At 34.3% G+C, this 14,968-nt stretch overlaps 1 protein-coding gene across 4 annotated transcripts in view; it reads right to left on the minus strand.

The window, feature by feature from the left end:
- Window positions 1-14,968, minus strand: part of SRFBP1 (serum response factor binding protein 1) — a 62,257-nt gene that overhangs the window by 22,778 nt on the left and 24,511 nt on the right. For 3 of the 4 annotated variants that reach the window (XM_010369160.2, XM_030927323.1, XM_010369161.2), the window contains one exon: window positions 6,061-6,132. In XM_010369160.2, the coding sequence (XP_010367462.1) occupies window positions 6,061-6,132 (72 nt within the window). Of the gene's footprint in view, window positions 1-6,060; window positions 6,133-11,918; window positions 11,986-14,968 lie in introns of all 4 variants that reach the window. The other variant, XM_030927324.1, reaches the window with a different exon arrangement.

The following is a 14,968-nucleotide window of genomic DNA, read 5'->3' on the forward strand; positions in this document are numbered from 1 at the left end:
AATTAAAAAGTATCTTGAGACAAATGAAAATGCAAACACAACACACCAAAACTTACACAGCAAAAACAGTTCTAAGAGAGAAGTTCATAACAATAAATGCCTACATCAAAAAAGATCTCAAATAAATAACTTAAAGTTACACCTCAAAGAATTAGAAAAATAAGAACAAACTAAACCCAAAGTGAGCAGAAGAAAATAAATAATAAAGATTAGAGCAGAAACAGATGAAAGAGACATAAGAAAAACAAGAGAGATCAACAAAACCAAGAGTTGGTTTTTTGAAGATGTAAAACTACAAATCTATATAGCTAGACTAAAAAAATGAGAAGACTCAAATAAATAAAATGAGAAATGAAAGAGGAAATATTACAACTGATAATCACAGAAACACCAATGATACTGACCAAAAGAACAGAATAGAGACACCAGAAATAAATCCACGCATTTACGGCCAACTGATTTTCGTCAAAGCTTCCAAGAACACACAATAAGGAAAAGACAGTCTCTTCAATAAACAGTATTGGGACAACTGGATATCCACATAAAAAAAAAAAAAAAAAATTAGACCACTATGTCACACCATACACAAGCCTCAACTCAAAATGGATTAAAGGCTAAAACGTAAGGCTGGAAATTGTAAAACTGCTAGATGAAAACAAAAGATATATGCAAACTATACATCTGGTAAGAGTCTAATATCCATAATATTAAAGGAACCCAAGAAACTCACTAGCAAATTAGCCGGGAATGGTGGCACATGACTGTAGTCCCAGCTACACTTGCTACACCAGCACTAGAACACCAGCCTCTAGGCTGGCACCTCCCACCTTGGGAGGCTGAGGTGGGAGGATGGCTTGAACTCGGGAGTAGAGGTGGCAGTGAGCTGAGATCCTGCCACTGCACTCCAGTGTGGGTGACACAGCAAGACCCTGTCTCAAATAAAACATAAAAATAAAAACAAACAAACAAAAAGAAACTCACTAGCAAGTAAATAACCCAATTAAAAATGGGCAAAGGACCTAAACAAACATTTCCCAAAAGGACACATTCAAATGGCCAATAGATACATAAAAAATGTTCATATCACTAATCATTAAGGAAATGCAAATTAAAAGCGTAATGAGATATCACCTCTAACTCACAAGAATGGCTATTACAAAAAAGCCTGAAGATAACAAGTGATGGAGAGAGGATGTGGAGAAAAGGGAACCCTTGTACGTTGTTGGATGGCAATGTAAATTAATACCACCATTATGAGGAACAGTATGGAGGTTCTAAAACAAAATAAAAAATAGAGCTACCATAAGATTCAGCAATCCCATTACTGGGTATGGGTATATATCCAAAGGAAAGGAAATCAGTATGCTAAAGACATATATGGCAAAAAAATTACATATTTTGACATCTCAACAAAATTAAAAACAAATATATTGTGCCGTATTTTGATTTAATTAGCACTATTCTGCTCAACATGTCATTAGTTTGTCTCAGTAAGACCTGAGCACAAATTTAAAACCATTTTAGGGATAACATTTTTCTTCTCTCTCTCTCTCTCTTTTTTTTTTCTCAGACACAGTCTCACTCTTTTACCTATGCTGGAGTGCAGTGGCATGACCACAGCTCACTACAGCCTCGACCTCCCAGGCTCACGTGATTCTCCCAATGTAGCCTCCTGAGTAGTTAAGACTACAGCTGTGTGTCACCATGCCCAGCTTACTTTTTGGATTTTTTTTGTAGAGATGGGGTTTCATCAAGTTGCCCAGGCTAGTCTTGAACTCCTGGGCTTAAGTGATCCACCTGTCTTGGCCTCCTTTGGGAGCAAAGCACTGGGACTACAGGCTGAGCCGCCCTGCTAAGCCTTTCTTCTCTTTATGAATGAATTACATGGAATAAAAATACTTACTGCAAAATTGCACTTGTAACTTTTGTGTTGCTTTTCTGACAAGGACAGCTTTTCTTGCCATAAAATGCCTTAAACTTTAAAATGACTAATATCAATTAATTATAGAGAAATGATGCTACATAAATGCAGCATCAGTGCTTTTTTTCTTAAGGCTGGGAAAAAACCTTAACATCATCCAGTTCAAATAACTTTTTAATCTTTGGATTTTCCCTGAAAAATATTCTCAACACTTTGAGGCTCTAATATTCAACAATTTCTCACATCTCTATGAGTACTATTAATAATTACTGCCATGAACTATTAATGATGCCAGTGGATTGATGATTCTTCCTTAGGTATGATGGAGAGGAAGAAAAGTAAAAACTACGCAGTATCTGTTCCAAATATCCTTTCACAATACATAATGGTAAATCTAAATCTAACCAGGACCTCAAATAAAAGTCATTGGTAAGAATTTAGTTTCTGAAGTTGTACTATATTTAAAAATTCAAAGAGTAAGCCCATTACATGGATTCCACAGCAATCCTGAAGAAAAGTAAACATAGGAAAATCCAGTATTTGTCATAATTAATGATGAAAAATCAGATTACACAGAAGAACGAATTAAATGAAATCCAGATCAAAAGCTTGTTATGTTAATGAAACCTTCAGAAGACACGGATTTACATTCTTGTTCAGTTAACTTGCTGATTGTACTAATCTGGACAAACTAATCTCCATGAGCTCTAGTTTCTACTTTATACAATGGGGTTGTAATTGTCTCCTGATCAAAACTCCTCCACTAGAGTTGCAAATATTAAAAATTAAATGTGATTGTATCTAACATACTTTAGTGAAAACTATAGCACTGAATATATGTTGTATTTAACGAATAATTCAAATTTAAAGACAAATCAATATGTAATATAAGAATGAGTATTTTCAAATCTTTTTCTTACACACATCTTATAGTTAGTTACAAGTACAAACTCTCCTTTAGAAATAAAGTCTGTGGTTAAGATTATCTCTTATCTTTTCTTGTAGTGTCCTTAGCAATGTTTTTAAGATACAAAAGGATGACTTGGCTTCTTAACTGCCAGCCCCAATCCCCACAGCAGCTGTTTTCATGTATTTAATATACAACACTTACTGTGGGGTAAAATTTTTAACAAAAGGTTCTGAGAGAAATAAAATTTTTGAAATCATGGCCCTAAATCATCTAGCATGCTGATTTGCACATAAACATCTACTGAATGAGTATTTAGATACCAACCTGTTACAGCAAAATTTCCAACAGTTTGAGAGATCTTAACATTACACAAACTTTTATTCATTTTACTCAAGTAGGTATGATTAGAAACTTTTACATAATTATCATAGTATATTATAAAGTATGCTCTGATTTATTACATTTGAATTATCCCATCACTTTTTGAGAATAGTGATTCTCAAAAGCAAAACTTTATGGAGGTTTATAAATAAGAGAAAAACTTAAGAGCTTGGAGGAGGGACCTTTAATGGTGATCACACTAAAGTATTTTATTGATGAAAAACATGACATCCAGAGTCAGTGTATGTCAATTTTTTCTATTCAAGTTCCCTGAAGGCAGAAAGAATGATAATGTATCCTCTGGGAACATACAGCTCAAGGTTACACTCTAGACAATCCAAAATTTGGTAGTCTTATAATTTATCATAAAAATTAATGCAAAATTTAGATTTCTGGTTTCTTTCCTTCTAAAATTCAGATATTGAGACTTGTGAATTTCTGGTTTCTATATGGAGAGTTAGAGAACCAGAAAGAACCAAAAAAAAAAAAAAAAAAGGGGGGGGGGGTTGGACAAATAGCAAATTCACACTGAACCAGTTAGAGTGAACATCTTATAATCAGTTTGGAGTGAGATGAGGTGGGGCATTATATACAGAGGATCAAAGATAAGAATTATGGCAGACTTTTACAAAATTAAAGAAGCTAGATGACAAAGTGCAGAAAGAAAAGAACTATCAACACAGAATTCTGCACTTAGTAAATATATTTTTTAAAATAAAGGACAAACAGAAACTTTTTTGCCAAAAAATTGTAGAAACTACTGCCAGCAGACCTACTCTTCAAGATATTTTAAGAGTCTTCAGGAAAAACAAATACACCAGCAGAAAAGTTGGATTTAAACAAGAAAATAAAGAGCAATCAAAACTGAATAAATGAAAGTAAAAAAATGATTTATTCTTATGTTTAATTATTTCTAAACTGAATGTTTCAAACGTTCAAAGCAAAAATAGGAAAATCTATTATATGCTTATAGCATATGTAAAATGTTTAACAACAATGGCACAATAGAAGGCATAAAGTAATTGGCATTTACTGTTCTTAGATCATTATGCTGCATATAAAGCAGCATAAAATTATGTGAAAGCAGATTTTGGTTAATTAAAGGTGTATATTATAAACTGTAGAGTGAACACTAAAAAACAATAATAAAATATGTACATGTAATAAATAGGTCAACAGAAGAGATAAGATGCTCAATTAACTCACAGGAGACCAAAAAAAGAAGAAAAACAAAGCAAAAAGATATGAAGCAAGTAGAAAACAACTGCTAACTGGTAGATTTTAATCCAACCACATCAATAATCACATTGAAGAGAAATGGCCTAAACATACCACTTAAAAGAGAGATTATCAGATTGGATAAAAAGCATGATCCAAACATATGCTATTGATTTTTTAAAAAATCACCTTAAGTACATGGACATATGCAGCTTAAAAGTAAAATGATGGAGAAAGATACTGAATGTAAACACTAACCAAAAGAAAGCTAAAGCAGTGACATAAACTTCGGACAAGATGGACTTTAGCACAATAAACATTATCGGGGTTAAGGAGGGCCATTACGTAATGATAAAGGATCAGTGCCCCAAGAGCATAAATCCTAAAAGTTTACATACCTACCATACATGTTTCAAAATGCTTAAGGCAAAAAGTGACAAGATTGAAAGGTCAAATAGGCAAACTGACATTCATAGTTGGAGGTTCCAACACATCTCTTAACAAAGTAGGCAGAAAGAAACAGCAAAAATATGGATAATCTGAATACCATCAGCCAATTTGACTTAACATTTACAGATACCCCAACAGAATATATGCTGTCTTCAAGTGCACATGAAATATTTACCAAGATATGCTATGCTCTGGACTATTTAACAAAAGTACAACATTCAAAGGAATAGAAATCACAAAATGTATGTTCATGGATCATAAAAGAATTAAATAAACAAAAAACAGCAAAAAGATACCGGAAAACCCATTTGGAAATTAGGCAACACATTTCAAATTAAACCATGAGTCAAAGAGGGTTCAAGAGAAATTTAAAACATTTTAAACTAAGACAAAAAAACACAGCATATCAAAATTTATGAGATGCGGCTAAAGTATTGCTTACAGATAAATGAATAGTATTAAATGCTTTTATTAGAAAAGGTCTAAAACCAGTAATTTAAGCTTCCACATTAAGAAACCAGAAAAAAAAAACATAAATCAAGAAGATGGAAAGAATGTAGAGTGGAACAAAAATCAATGAAAGTAAAAACAAACACAATACAGAAAAATCAATTAATACAAAATCTGTTCTCAAGTGGAACAACGTGGGTACAAATTATAAAAGGGAATTACTAAGGAAGAAGCAGGAGTGGAAAATCCAAAGAGTGGAAGATGTAGAAAAATGTAATGATGATATCACCTAAGAGTGGTGTGTTCTTAATCACCTCATTTAATTCTTTTTGGGTTCCAGTTTCCTCATTTGTAAAAAGAGGGTGAAAAAACATCTTTCAAAGGGCGAATGTACAGATTAAATGAGATATTCATAAAAAATACTTGGAAAAATAATAAAGAATCTTAGTTCTAAGTAGTATGATCAACAGACTAATTTTTAATATAATGCATGAAATGTCATATTAAGTTCGACATACCTTTAAGGACCTCAAAGGTATGATATTACAGCAAAACAAAATTTATAAATTAGCCTTAAAATTTTTTTTTTTGGTGGCAGTAATGGAGTTCATTTAGGAAAAGTAATTACAAACTAATAGCATGGCTTCTTAGTAAGTTTTCTCTTCAAGAACAAAGTAAGAAATATAAATGAGAAAATTCATAAGACAAATATAATCCACAAAAGATATACCTTTTTGCAGATTTTTTCAAAGTTGATATCATCACCAAGAGCAGATTTAGTTACCATATCAGGTTTCAATTCCTGCGAAAAAATAAAACAAATTTTAGTTACGTGTCTATCTTTAAATTATCACTATTATTAAGTTCCTTTCCATGTCTTAAGAAAGTTAATATTAAATAACATCTTGATTTTGAGAAAGGAATTAACTCCCACCACAGTAAGATATTATCATGCTACTAAAATAGCCACAGCAAAATGACTTTAAGAGCAAATCCTTCTGAGAACAACATACAGGGCAAGTAAGAAGCAGTATTTTCAAGGAACTCCATACAAACAACTCTAACCTTAGGATTTTATAACCAGTCAAGCAGCTCTTCAAATATCTAATATATAGAAAAAAGTTTTGAACTGCAAGAATTCAGGAAATATTATACATATGTGCCTCTCCTGAGGAATCTTCTAGAAGTCAACAAAAGTTAACTTTGATAAAATAATTGATGTTGAGTACTGTATCTATTTGTAGAGCTATGATTAAAATAAGTGTGGGGGTACAGGAGAAAGAACAGTAGGTAGGCTTCATATGTTTTGATTAAGCAAGAAAAACTACAACTAGAAAAAGTAGAGGAGATGGGGAAAGAATAAGATTACTGACTACTATCTAGGTCAGGTAAACAGGAGTTGAAGGATACTGTTCAAAATGAACAGAGTAGGAAATAAAAGATACATAAGAAAATGGAAAAGTATAGGCAATATGAGATATAAATACAACGTCATCCATGGAAAGAAAATACAGACTTTTCTAAATACCAAAATAATTTTTTAAAAATCTTTGACAAAGAAGACACATTAAGCAGAGAAACAGTAAATACAACATAGAATATTCAGTAATTAGAATATAAAATATGACAGAGTTGAAAGGAAACATCAGGAATATAACGGGGTGTGAATTAGTGTAATGCACCTATTAGAAGAAAAATATTTTCAAACTGAATCACAAAGCAAAACCTAACTCTATACTATATATAATAAAGACAAAGAACACAGTTATTTAAAAAGGCTCAAAGATATAGCAGGCAAACAGGAAAAATTAGAAAGCAGGTGCTGAGACTGTGTTTCAGACAAAGCTGAGGCAACGAAAACAAAATTAAGACAAAGAAGGTAACATTTATGACTATGCGTCAAATAAAACACAACTATTACATAAAGCAGAAATTTCACGAAATAAAGGAAACAGAAATACTATTTATTAGCTCAAGACTCTGACACTCAACTTCCAGTCAAGAAAGAAAATAGGGAAATAAAATTACAAGACCTTAAAAACAATTGTATCTTCTTCTCAAGTACACATGGAATATTGATAAAAATTATCATTAAGTCAAAGAGAGCATAGCAACAGTAAGCTCCATCAAGTAAAATACTACAAGCAACATTCTCTGATCACAATGAAAAAGTAGAAATGAAAGAAAATCAACTAATCAATAAAGGAAAAATTTAAAAAGGCCTTTCCATCTGGAATTAAAACAATAAATAAACAAAACCACTTCAACTAAACAAGTCTTTTTTTTTTTTTTTTTTTTTGAGACGGAGTCTCGCTCTGTCGCCCAGGCTGGAGTGCAGTGGCCGGATCTCAGCTCACTGTAAGCTCCGCCTCCCGGGTTCACGCCATTCTCCTGCCTCAGCCTCCCGAGTAGCTGGGACTACAGGCGCCGCCACCTCGCCCGGCTAGTTTTTCGTATTTTTTAGTAAAGACGGGGTTTCACCGTGTTAGCCAGGATGGTCTCGATCTCCTGACCTCGTGATCCGCCCGTCTCGGCCTCCCAAAGTGCTGGGATTACAGGCTTGAGCCACCGCGCCCAGCTAAATAAGTCTTGAGAAAGGGGAAATATAAACAGATACATCAGAATTTGTAACAATAAGAAAATACTACGTACCAAAATTTATGAAAAGCATTTATTTATTTATTTTTATTTTTTTAGACGGAGTCTCGCTCTGTCGCCCAGGCTGGAGTGCAGTGGCGCGATCTCGGCTCACTGCAAGCTCCGCCTCCCGGGTTCCCGCCATTCTCCTGCCTCAGCCTCCCAAGTAGCTGGGACTACAGGCGCCGCCACCTCGCCCGGCTAGTTTTTTGTATTTTTTTTAGTAGAGATGGGGTTTCACCGTGTTTGGCAGGATGGTCTTGATCTCCTGACCTCGTGATCCGCCCACCTCGGCCTTCCAAAATGCTGGGATTACAGGCTTGAGCCACAGCGCCCGGCCTCATGAAAAGCATTTAAAAGTGGTTATTAGCCTTAAAACAACTGCATTAGTAAATAAAAATAATGAAAGTAAGTGAATTAAATTACTCAACTAAAAGTAACCGAAATTACCTCTGTCAATTCCTCATTTAACAAGTGAAAAGTAAGACTCAAATCATGTGATTTGTCCAAGGTCCTATAACTAGGTGGTAGAAAGACTGATCTTAACTAGTACCTTTATTAGATCATCATCTTTCTGGCCTACTGCCTCTATGATAAATTTAAAAAATCTCTACCATGTTTAAAAGCATTCATGAAAAGCTAACACAAAACGAATTTATATTTCATGGTTTGTGGTGATGTCATATGACCCTTTAACCAAGACCATCAGAATCTTCTAGGTACGAGAAACACAGGTTTTAAAATGAAGCGTGATTTATATGAGCTAAGTGTTATTATAACCCTTTCAGCAGAAGGGAATATATACATATGTTTTTTAATAAATGTGAGGCACTGAGCAACCCAGGCAGGTAATTTTGGCAACTTTTGTGGTCTTTCAGAAATATTTCAGGGAGAATGATGTGAAGGTTCAAAATAAACAAAATATATTTAAAAGACATACAGAAAGTGAAGTTGATATGAATTTACTCAGGTTGGGTATATTTAAAGAAATACGTTTGCCACTAAGGCTGTTAATTTGTTGGAGTAATTATTAGCAATACCCAATGTCAAGATTTGCAAGCTAACAAGTTAGCCAAATACATACTGTATCACAGATGTTGGCAGAAGACATGTCTCCTGGGTCAGAGACAAAGGGCAGTTTATTACTCATAGCAATAGCAGGAGCCAGAGTATCAAAATTTTTAAAAAGCTCATTCACTGTTTTACTTTTTTTCCCCAGAAACCCAAAGCCCCAGATACATGGTAGATATTAAACTTAAGACATTAAAAAATCCATGTAATAAAAACTACAGGGAGTAATTTAGGAATACAATACCCCTAAAAAGGGGTAATAAGTGGAAAACATATTATTTGATTGAGAAAGGGAAAACCATCTGTAGCTCTAGTAGTATGATACACAAACACAAAGCATGATTACAATAACCTATACTTTTTAGAACCTAAGTGGCGATTAATTACACACCGTGTGCTAGGCTGAATAGCTCCTGGAAGACGTCCATGTCCTAATCCCCAGAGCCTATGAATACGTTATTTTACATGGCAGAAGGGACTTTGCTGATGTAATTAAGAATTTTTAAGATGGGGTTATTATCCTGGATTATCCAGGTAAGCCAAATGTAATCACAATCTTCCTTACAAGAAGGTCGCAGAAAAGGTCAAAGAGAAGGAGATGCAGAGAAAACAAACAAACAAACAAAAACATAAGTGTGGGAAATGGGGGGGGGGTGGAGCGGGGAGAAGAGAGAGAGGGAAGAGAAGATGCTATGCTGCTTGCCTTGAAGATGGAGAAAGACGCCATGAGTCAAGGAATGCAGGTGGCCTATAGAAGCTGAAAAGGCAGGAAAATTTCTCCCCTAGAGACTACAGAGAGAATATAGCCCCACTGAAAGCCGACAGAAATAATACAGTCCTGTTACTGTTAGGACTTCTAACCTTCAGCACTGTAAGACAATACATTTGTGTTGTTTTATGCCACTAAATTTGTCATAATTTGATACAGAAGCACTAGGAAACTAAGGTATTTTCTATCTCCTACCAATCTTTGTATTATAAAAAAATTCATTATATCATATTATTTGGACAAACACTATATGCCATAAATAATAATTAAATATTTACCTTAAAACTAAGTAAAATATAGATGCATTTGGATGGCTTAAACTTTTTGTCTTATACCATTTATACTTCAGTATTTTGGATCAACTCGTTTATTACTTTAGTTTCAAATATAGCTACAAGTGTCATTAAAAGGGAATATTATCTCCTAAAACATGGTTCATATAAAATGTAAAAATTGTGTTTAGCAAATATGGATGGATAGGAAAGCTGTGCTATAACTGGAATTGTCAGGTACTCTTATAAGTAAACAATGAGAAACTAAGACTTTTTTTAGACACATAAAAACTGCAATAAATGATATATTATGAAGTTATTCTTATTCAGAAGAAATCAGGTACTGACTTTCAGAGTAAGGCTCCTTTTGATGTACTATTACAATTGCACAGATAGCACCTTAAATATCAGTGTTCCTATCAAAAGATTAGAGAAAACTTCACACACAGCTTTTCTGAATCCTCCTAAGAGTCTGCTGTGAAGTCTGCTTGGGAAGTTCATACTAAATTGTGAGGAATCGCAAATTATTTCTCTAACTGCTCTGAAACCTAGATTTACATATATTTTAACTCAGAATATCTATTTTTTAAGGGAGAATTTTAAAAAACTTTTTTTTTAAATCACTGTAGGACTGAATTTAACAGTGTCAATAATACATTATAATTTGGTCACAAAATACTTATGTTTTAAGAACATATAAATTACTTATCAAATTGATTATGGAAGCCAGTCATAGCAATACTCAGTAGAATCTAGAAGATCAGTAATTAAAACTGGAGGAGACATGAAGAATTGAGTTTTCAAGATCTGAAGTAATTATTTACAAACAATGCCTGGGAAGACGGACAACGTCCCTGGAATTGAGGCTGGGGTCCCTTACCTGACAATACATCAATTCTCTTCATTATAAATTGTTTTCTACATGTGCACTGGAAAGCAAGTAAGCCCTAATTTGGCAAAAAAGTAGCAAACTCTGAAAGACAAATGGTATGTAGAGGCTTAGGTACTAAAGAATCACTACAGCTTTCTGGTTAACTATTTAGAAGGGTACATATATTCTAACCAACTTATTGAGAACAATTCTGCTTCACGTGAGAACATGGTCAGGCAATAAGACATATAGTAAAAAAAAATGCATTGAGGACATACATAAAACAAACAACTTATGCTTATAATAACCTTTGTTCTCCATATTCTTGACAGAAAAATGGAACAAAAAGCCTAAAGTGTAAGTTCTTCAAGAGTAAGAATGATGTCTTATTCGCTTTGACTGTCAGACTCAAGTACCATGACACATGTTGAACAGAACTGGACCAGCGTAGAAACATTTTAAATGTCTATTTCCTTTTTCCCCCAACTTTTATTTTAGATACAGGGGTACATGTACAGATTTGTTACATGGGAATATTGTGTGATGCTGAGGTTTGGAGTGCAGATCCCGTCATGCTGGTAGTGAGGACAGTACCCCATTGGTAGTTTTTAAATCCAGCTTTCTCCTCACTGTGTAGTCCAAAGTGTCTATTGTTCCCATATTTAAGCCCATGGGTACTCAATGATTAGCTCCCACTTATAAGTGAGAACATGCAGTATTTGCTTTTCTCTTCCTCTGTTAATTTGCTTAAGAATACAGCCTGCAGCTCCATTCATGTTGCTGCAAAGGACACAATTTCACTTTGTTTTTTTTTTTTAATGGCTGCACAGTATTCCATAGTATACATGGACCATTTTCTTTATTCAATCTACCACTGATGGGCACCTGCACTGATTCCATGTCTTTGCTATTTTAAGTAGTGCAGCTGCGAACATAGATGTCCATGCGTCTTTGGTAGAATGACTTACTTTTTTTGGGTATACACCCAGTAGTGGTATTCCTGGGTTGAATGGCAGCTCCGTTTTAAGTCTATTTCTTAGTGAGAAAAAAAAAAAAAAAAAATCAGTTAAATCTCTTATTAGCAAAAAGTCAAATCCAAGATTTGCCAAAAAATTTTCAGTTGCCAATCTAGGCTTTTTCTTTAGAGAAACAAAGTTGAAAGAATACAAATACTAGGGAAAAAAAAAATCAGCCAAGAGGACTACTAGAGTGTTGCAAAGAAGAGTACTTACTGCTCATTTCTACATTACTCTGTTTTACTTATAATTGGAGAAAGTAAAGCACTACTTAAAGACTCACTGAAATATACAGATTTATAATTGTGAATGGTTGAGAAACTACATTAGGTAATAAGCCAGGCAGATGGCAGATACAATCTTGTTCTTTCTGAGGAAAGGTTTCATGCCAAATGGAAAACTAAGATCCATTTCTAGACCCAGTAATAGACATTTTAGACAGGAGTTATATACCTATTCCAAGGACATTTTATATGTACTCAGTGTTTAAAGATCACCTAGTCCCTCATGCACCACACTTAATCCTGGTTAATAGCACTTAAAATTGTGAAATAAACTAGTTTGTGCTTATATGATACTGTTACACCATGTTCTTCCTAGTGCATATTGTTAATGCTAAGTAAGATGATTAACCAGACAGCAACACTTAGCTTTCCTTCATCTAACACTAATTCCAGGCAGGGTGCAGTGGCTCACACCTGTAACCCCAGAACTCTGGGAGGCCGAGGTGGGCAGATCATGAGGTCAGGAGATCGAGACCATCCTGGACAACATGGTGAAACCTTGTCTCTACTAAAAAAAAATACAAAAATTAGCTGGGTGTGGCGGCGTGTGCCTGTAATCCCAGCTACTCAGGAGGCTGAGGCAGGAGAATCGCTTGAACCCAGGAGGCGGAGGTTGCAGTGAGCCGAGATCGTGCCACTGCAACCCAGCCTGGTAACAGAGCTATACTCCGTCTCAAACAAACAAACAAGCAAACAAACAAATTCCAATGTCTTTTTTTTTTTTCAGATAAATATAGTTCTCTTGAATTTAGATTTTTCTGTAAATTGAATATAACTGCAAATACTCTTCGGCTTTTTGGCTATATTCTGTTGTCAGTGATGATCAATTAAAAATTGTTTTAATTCCTTCCTAATTATGTTAAACTAATATTATTCATGTTTTCAACATTAAAGACGTCATCCCGTAATAACTAGATCCATCAGAATTATTCCAGTTCTCTTATTCCACACAGTGCTAGATGCCACATTTTGCTTTTACATAAAATATCAAACTAAATCAAAATTAGGTAATCCCAATTTTGGTTATTTGGCTACAACCTTGTCTTTCTTCTTTCCAGGAACTTTGTTTGAACAATCTAATATAGTGACTCATAACCATATAAGCAGTGTAGTGTTGCCTCTGGTTAAGTAGGGAAAGTAAACATTTGTAACCAAACTATTCTGTATTGTGCTGTGGGAAGGGAGATTGGGTAAACACAAAAAGCAACTTGGAGGCAATAACCATGTTGACATTTTTAATTTCAAGAGAATCTTATCAGAGTCAGGCTTTTTACTTAATAAAATACAAAACACGTTTGTATTTTCCAAAGTGTGATCAAAATTGGAATAGTATATTTAGGTTATAAGGGATTAATCCTCAATACAAAAAATTAGAAGGTGCCAAGAAAAGTCTGGGTTCTAGATTTTTGGTCTATTTGAAAATGAGTCATTTCTCTGAAATAAAGAATCTGAAATAACTTGTGAGAGAGTGAGAGACAACCAAAATCTTCATACTTTTCTATAGTTGAGAATTTCATTATGATTACCTTTCAGTGACAACAAAAACTTTATTTCCTAAATACTGTTCTGCTTTTTACATACAGTTCTAGATGAAACTTCAATAAAGTTATATTCTATCATCATATAGCCAATAGATTTTTTTCCAAATAAAATATCACTATCTTCTTCCTACACCTATTCCTTTGTTCTCTATGGAAACAAACTGCATCTCAATCTTCTGCCGCTAGGATTAGACAGCTCAGTGTCATGAGATACTGAGAGTCCCTTTACTATGCTTCTGTTATGCTCCTATCACCGTTTCTGCTTTCTCTTTGGTACTGTCAGTTGTATCTGTTCCCTCCATTGTATTACCATTATCTCACTCCTAGGTTCAAGACTTCTTTATGGATTGTGTGGATTATAATAGCCTAATTGTTCTTCCAGACTCCAGGATGAGTAACTCCAAGGGCCATTACATCACCATCCGGAATACAGAATGAAGTCAAACTTTCAGTTTGGTATTTAAATCCTTTCAGTACTTGGTCTCAATGTATCTTTCTGATCTAACTGCTCTAATTTTATAACACACTTCCATGTTTAACATTCAATTCTACATAGAATCACCTGAATACATTTTCTACCTCAATATCTTTGTAAGATTTTTGCTTTTTAAAATTTTTTCTTTAGAATGCCTTCTAACTGGCTACCTAACTTTCTCACTCCCTTTCCTTCCAATCAAAAACTATCCATGTTTCGGGTTTTGGTTTTTAAATACCACTAATAATGAAGCAGGACTTCTTAGAGAAATGGCTGATTACAGATATGAGGCAGAAAAAGTATAAACCCTGTGATAATTTCTTATGCCGGAAAAGGACAAAAGGAGTTCAAATTAGGGTCTCAAACAAGTTATGTAGGCTGGCTTAAAGGGGCTACCACTGGCTAAATTTGGGCGTCAAAAAGAATACCGACAGCAATGAATCACAACCACATTGATCATATATTTGTTGTTCAGACTACAGCCCATTTGAGAATAAAATAAGGCACCATTAATAAACATGCTGGGCCACATGCTGAATGAACACTAGGACAATCCCAGGGAAATTTGGTCATATGATCACCCTAATTATAACACTTGTCAACACTTGCCATATCCAAATGCTCTTTATTTTCTCTCCAACTCACTTCATTGGCTTTTGTCCCAGTTACATTAATCCCGTTATTTTAAGCCTGTGATGATCT

Source organism: Rhinopithecus roxellana, chromosome 3, assembly GCF_007565055.1.
Source record: "Rhinopithecus roxellana isolate Shanxi Qingling chromosome 3, ASM756505v1, whole genome shotgun sequence".
NCBI lineage: Eukaryota > Metazoa > Chordata > Mammalia > Primates > Cercopithecidae > Rhinopithecus > Rhinopithecus roxellana.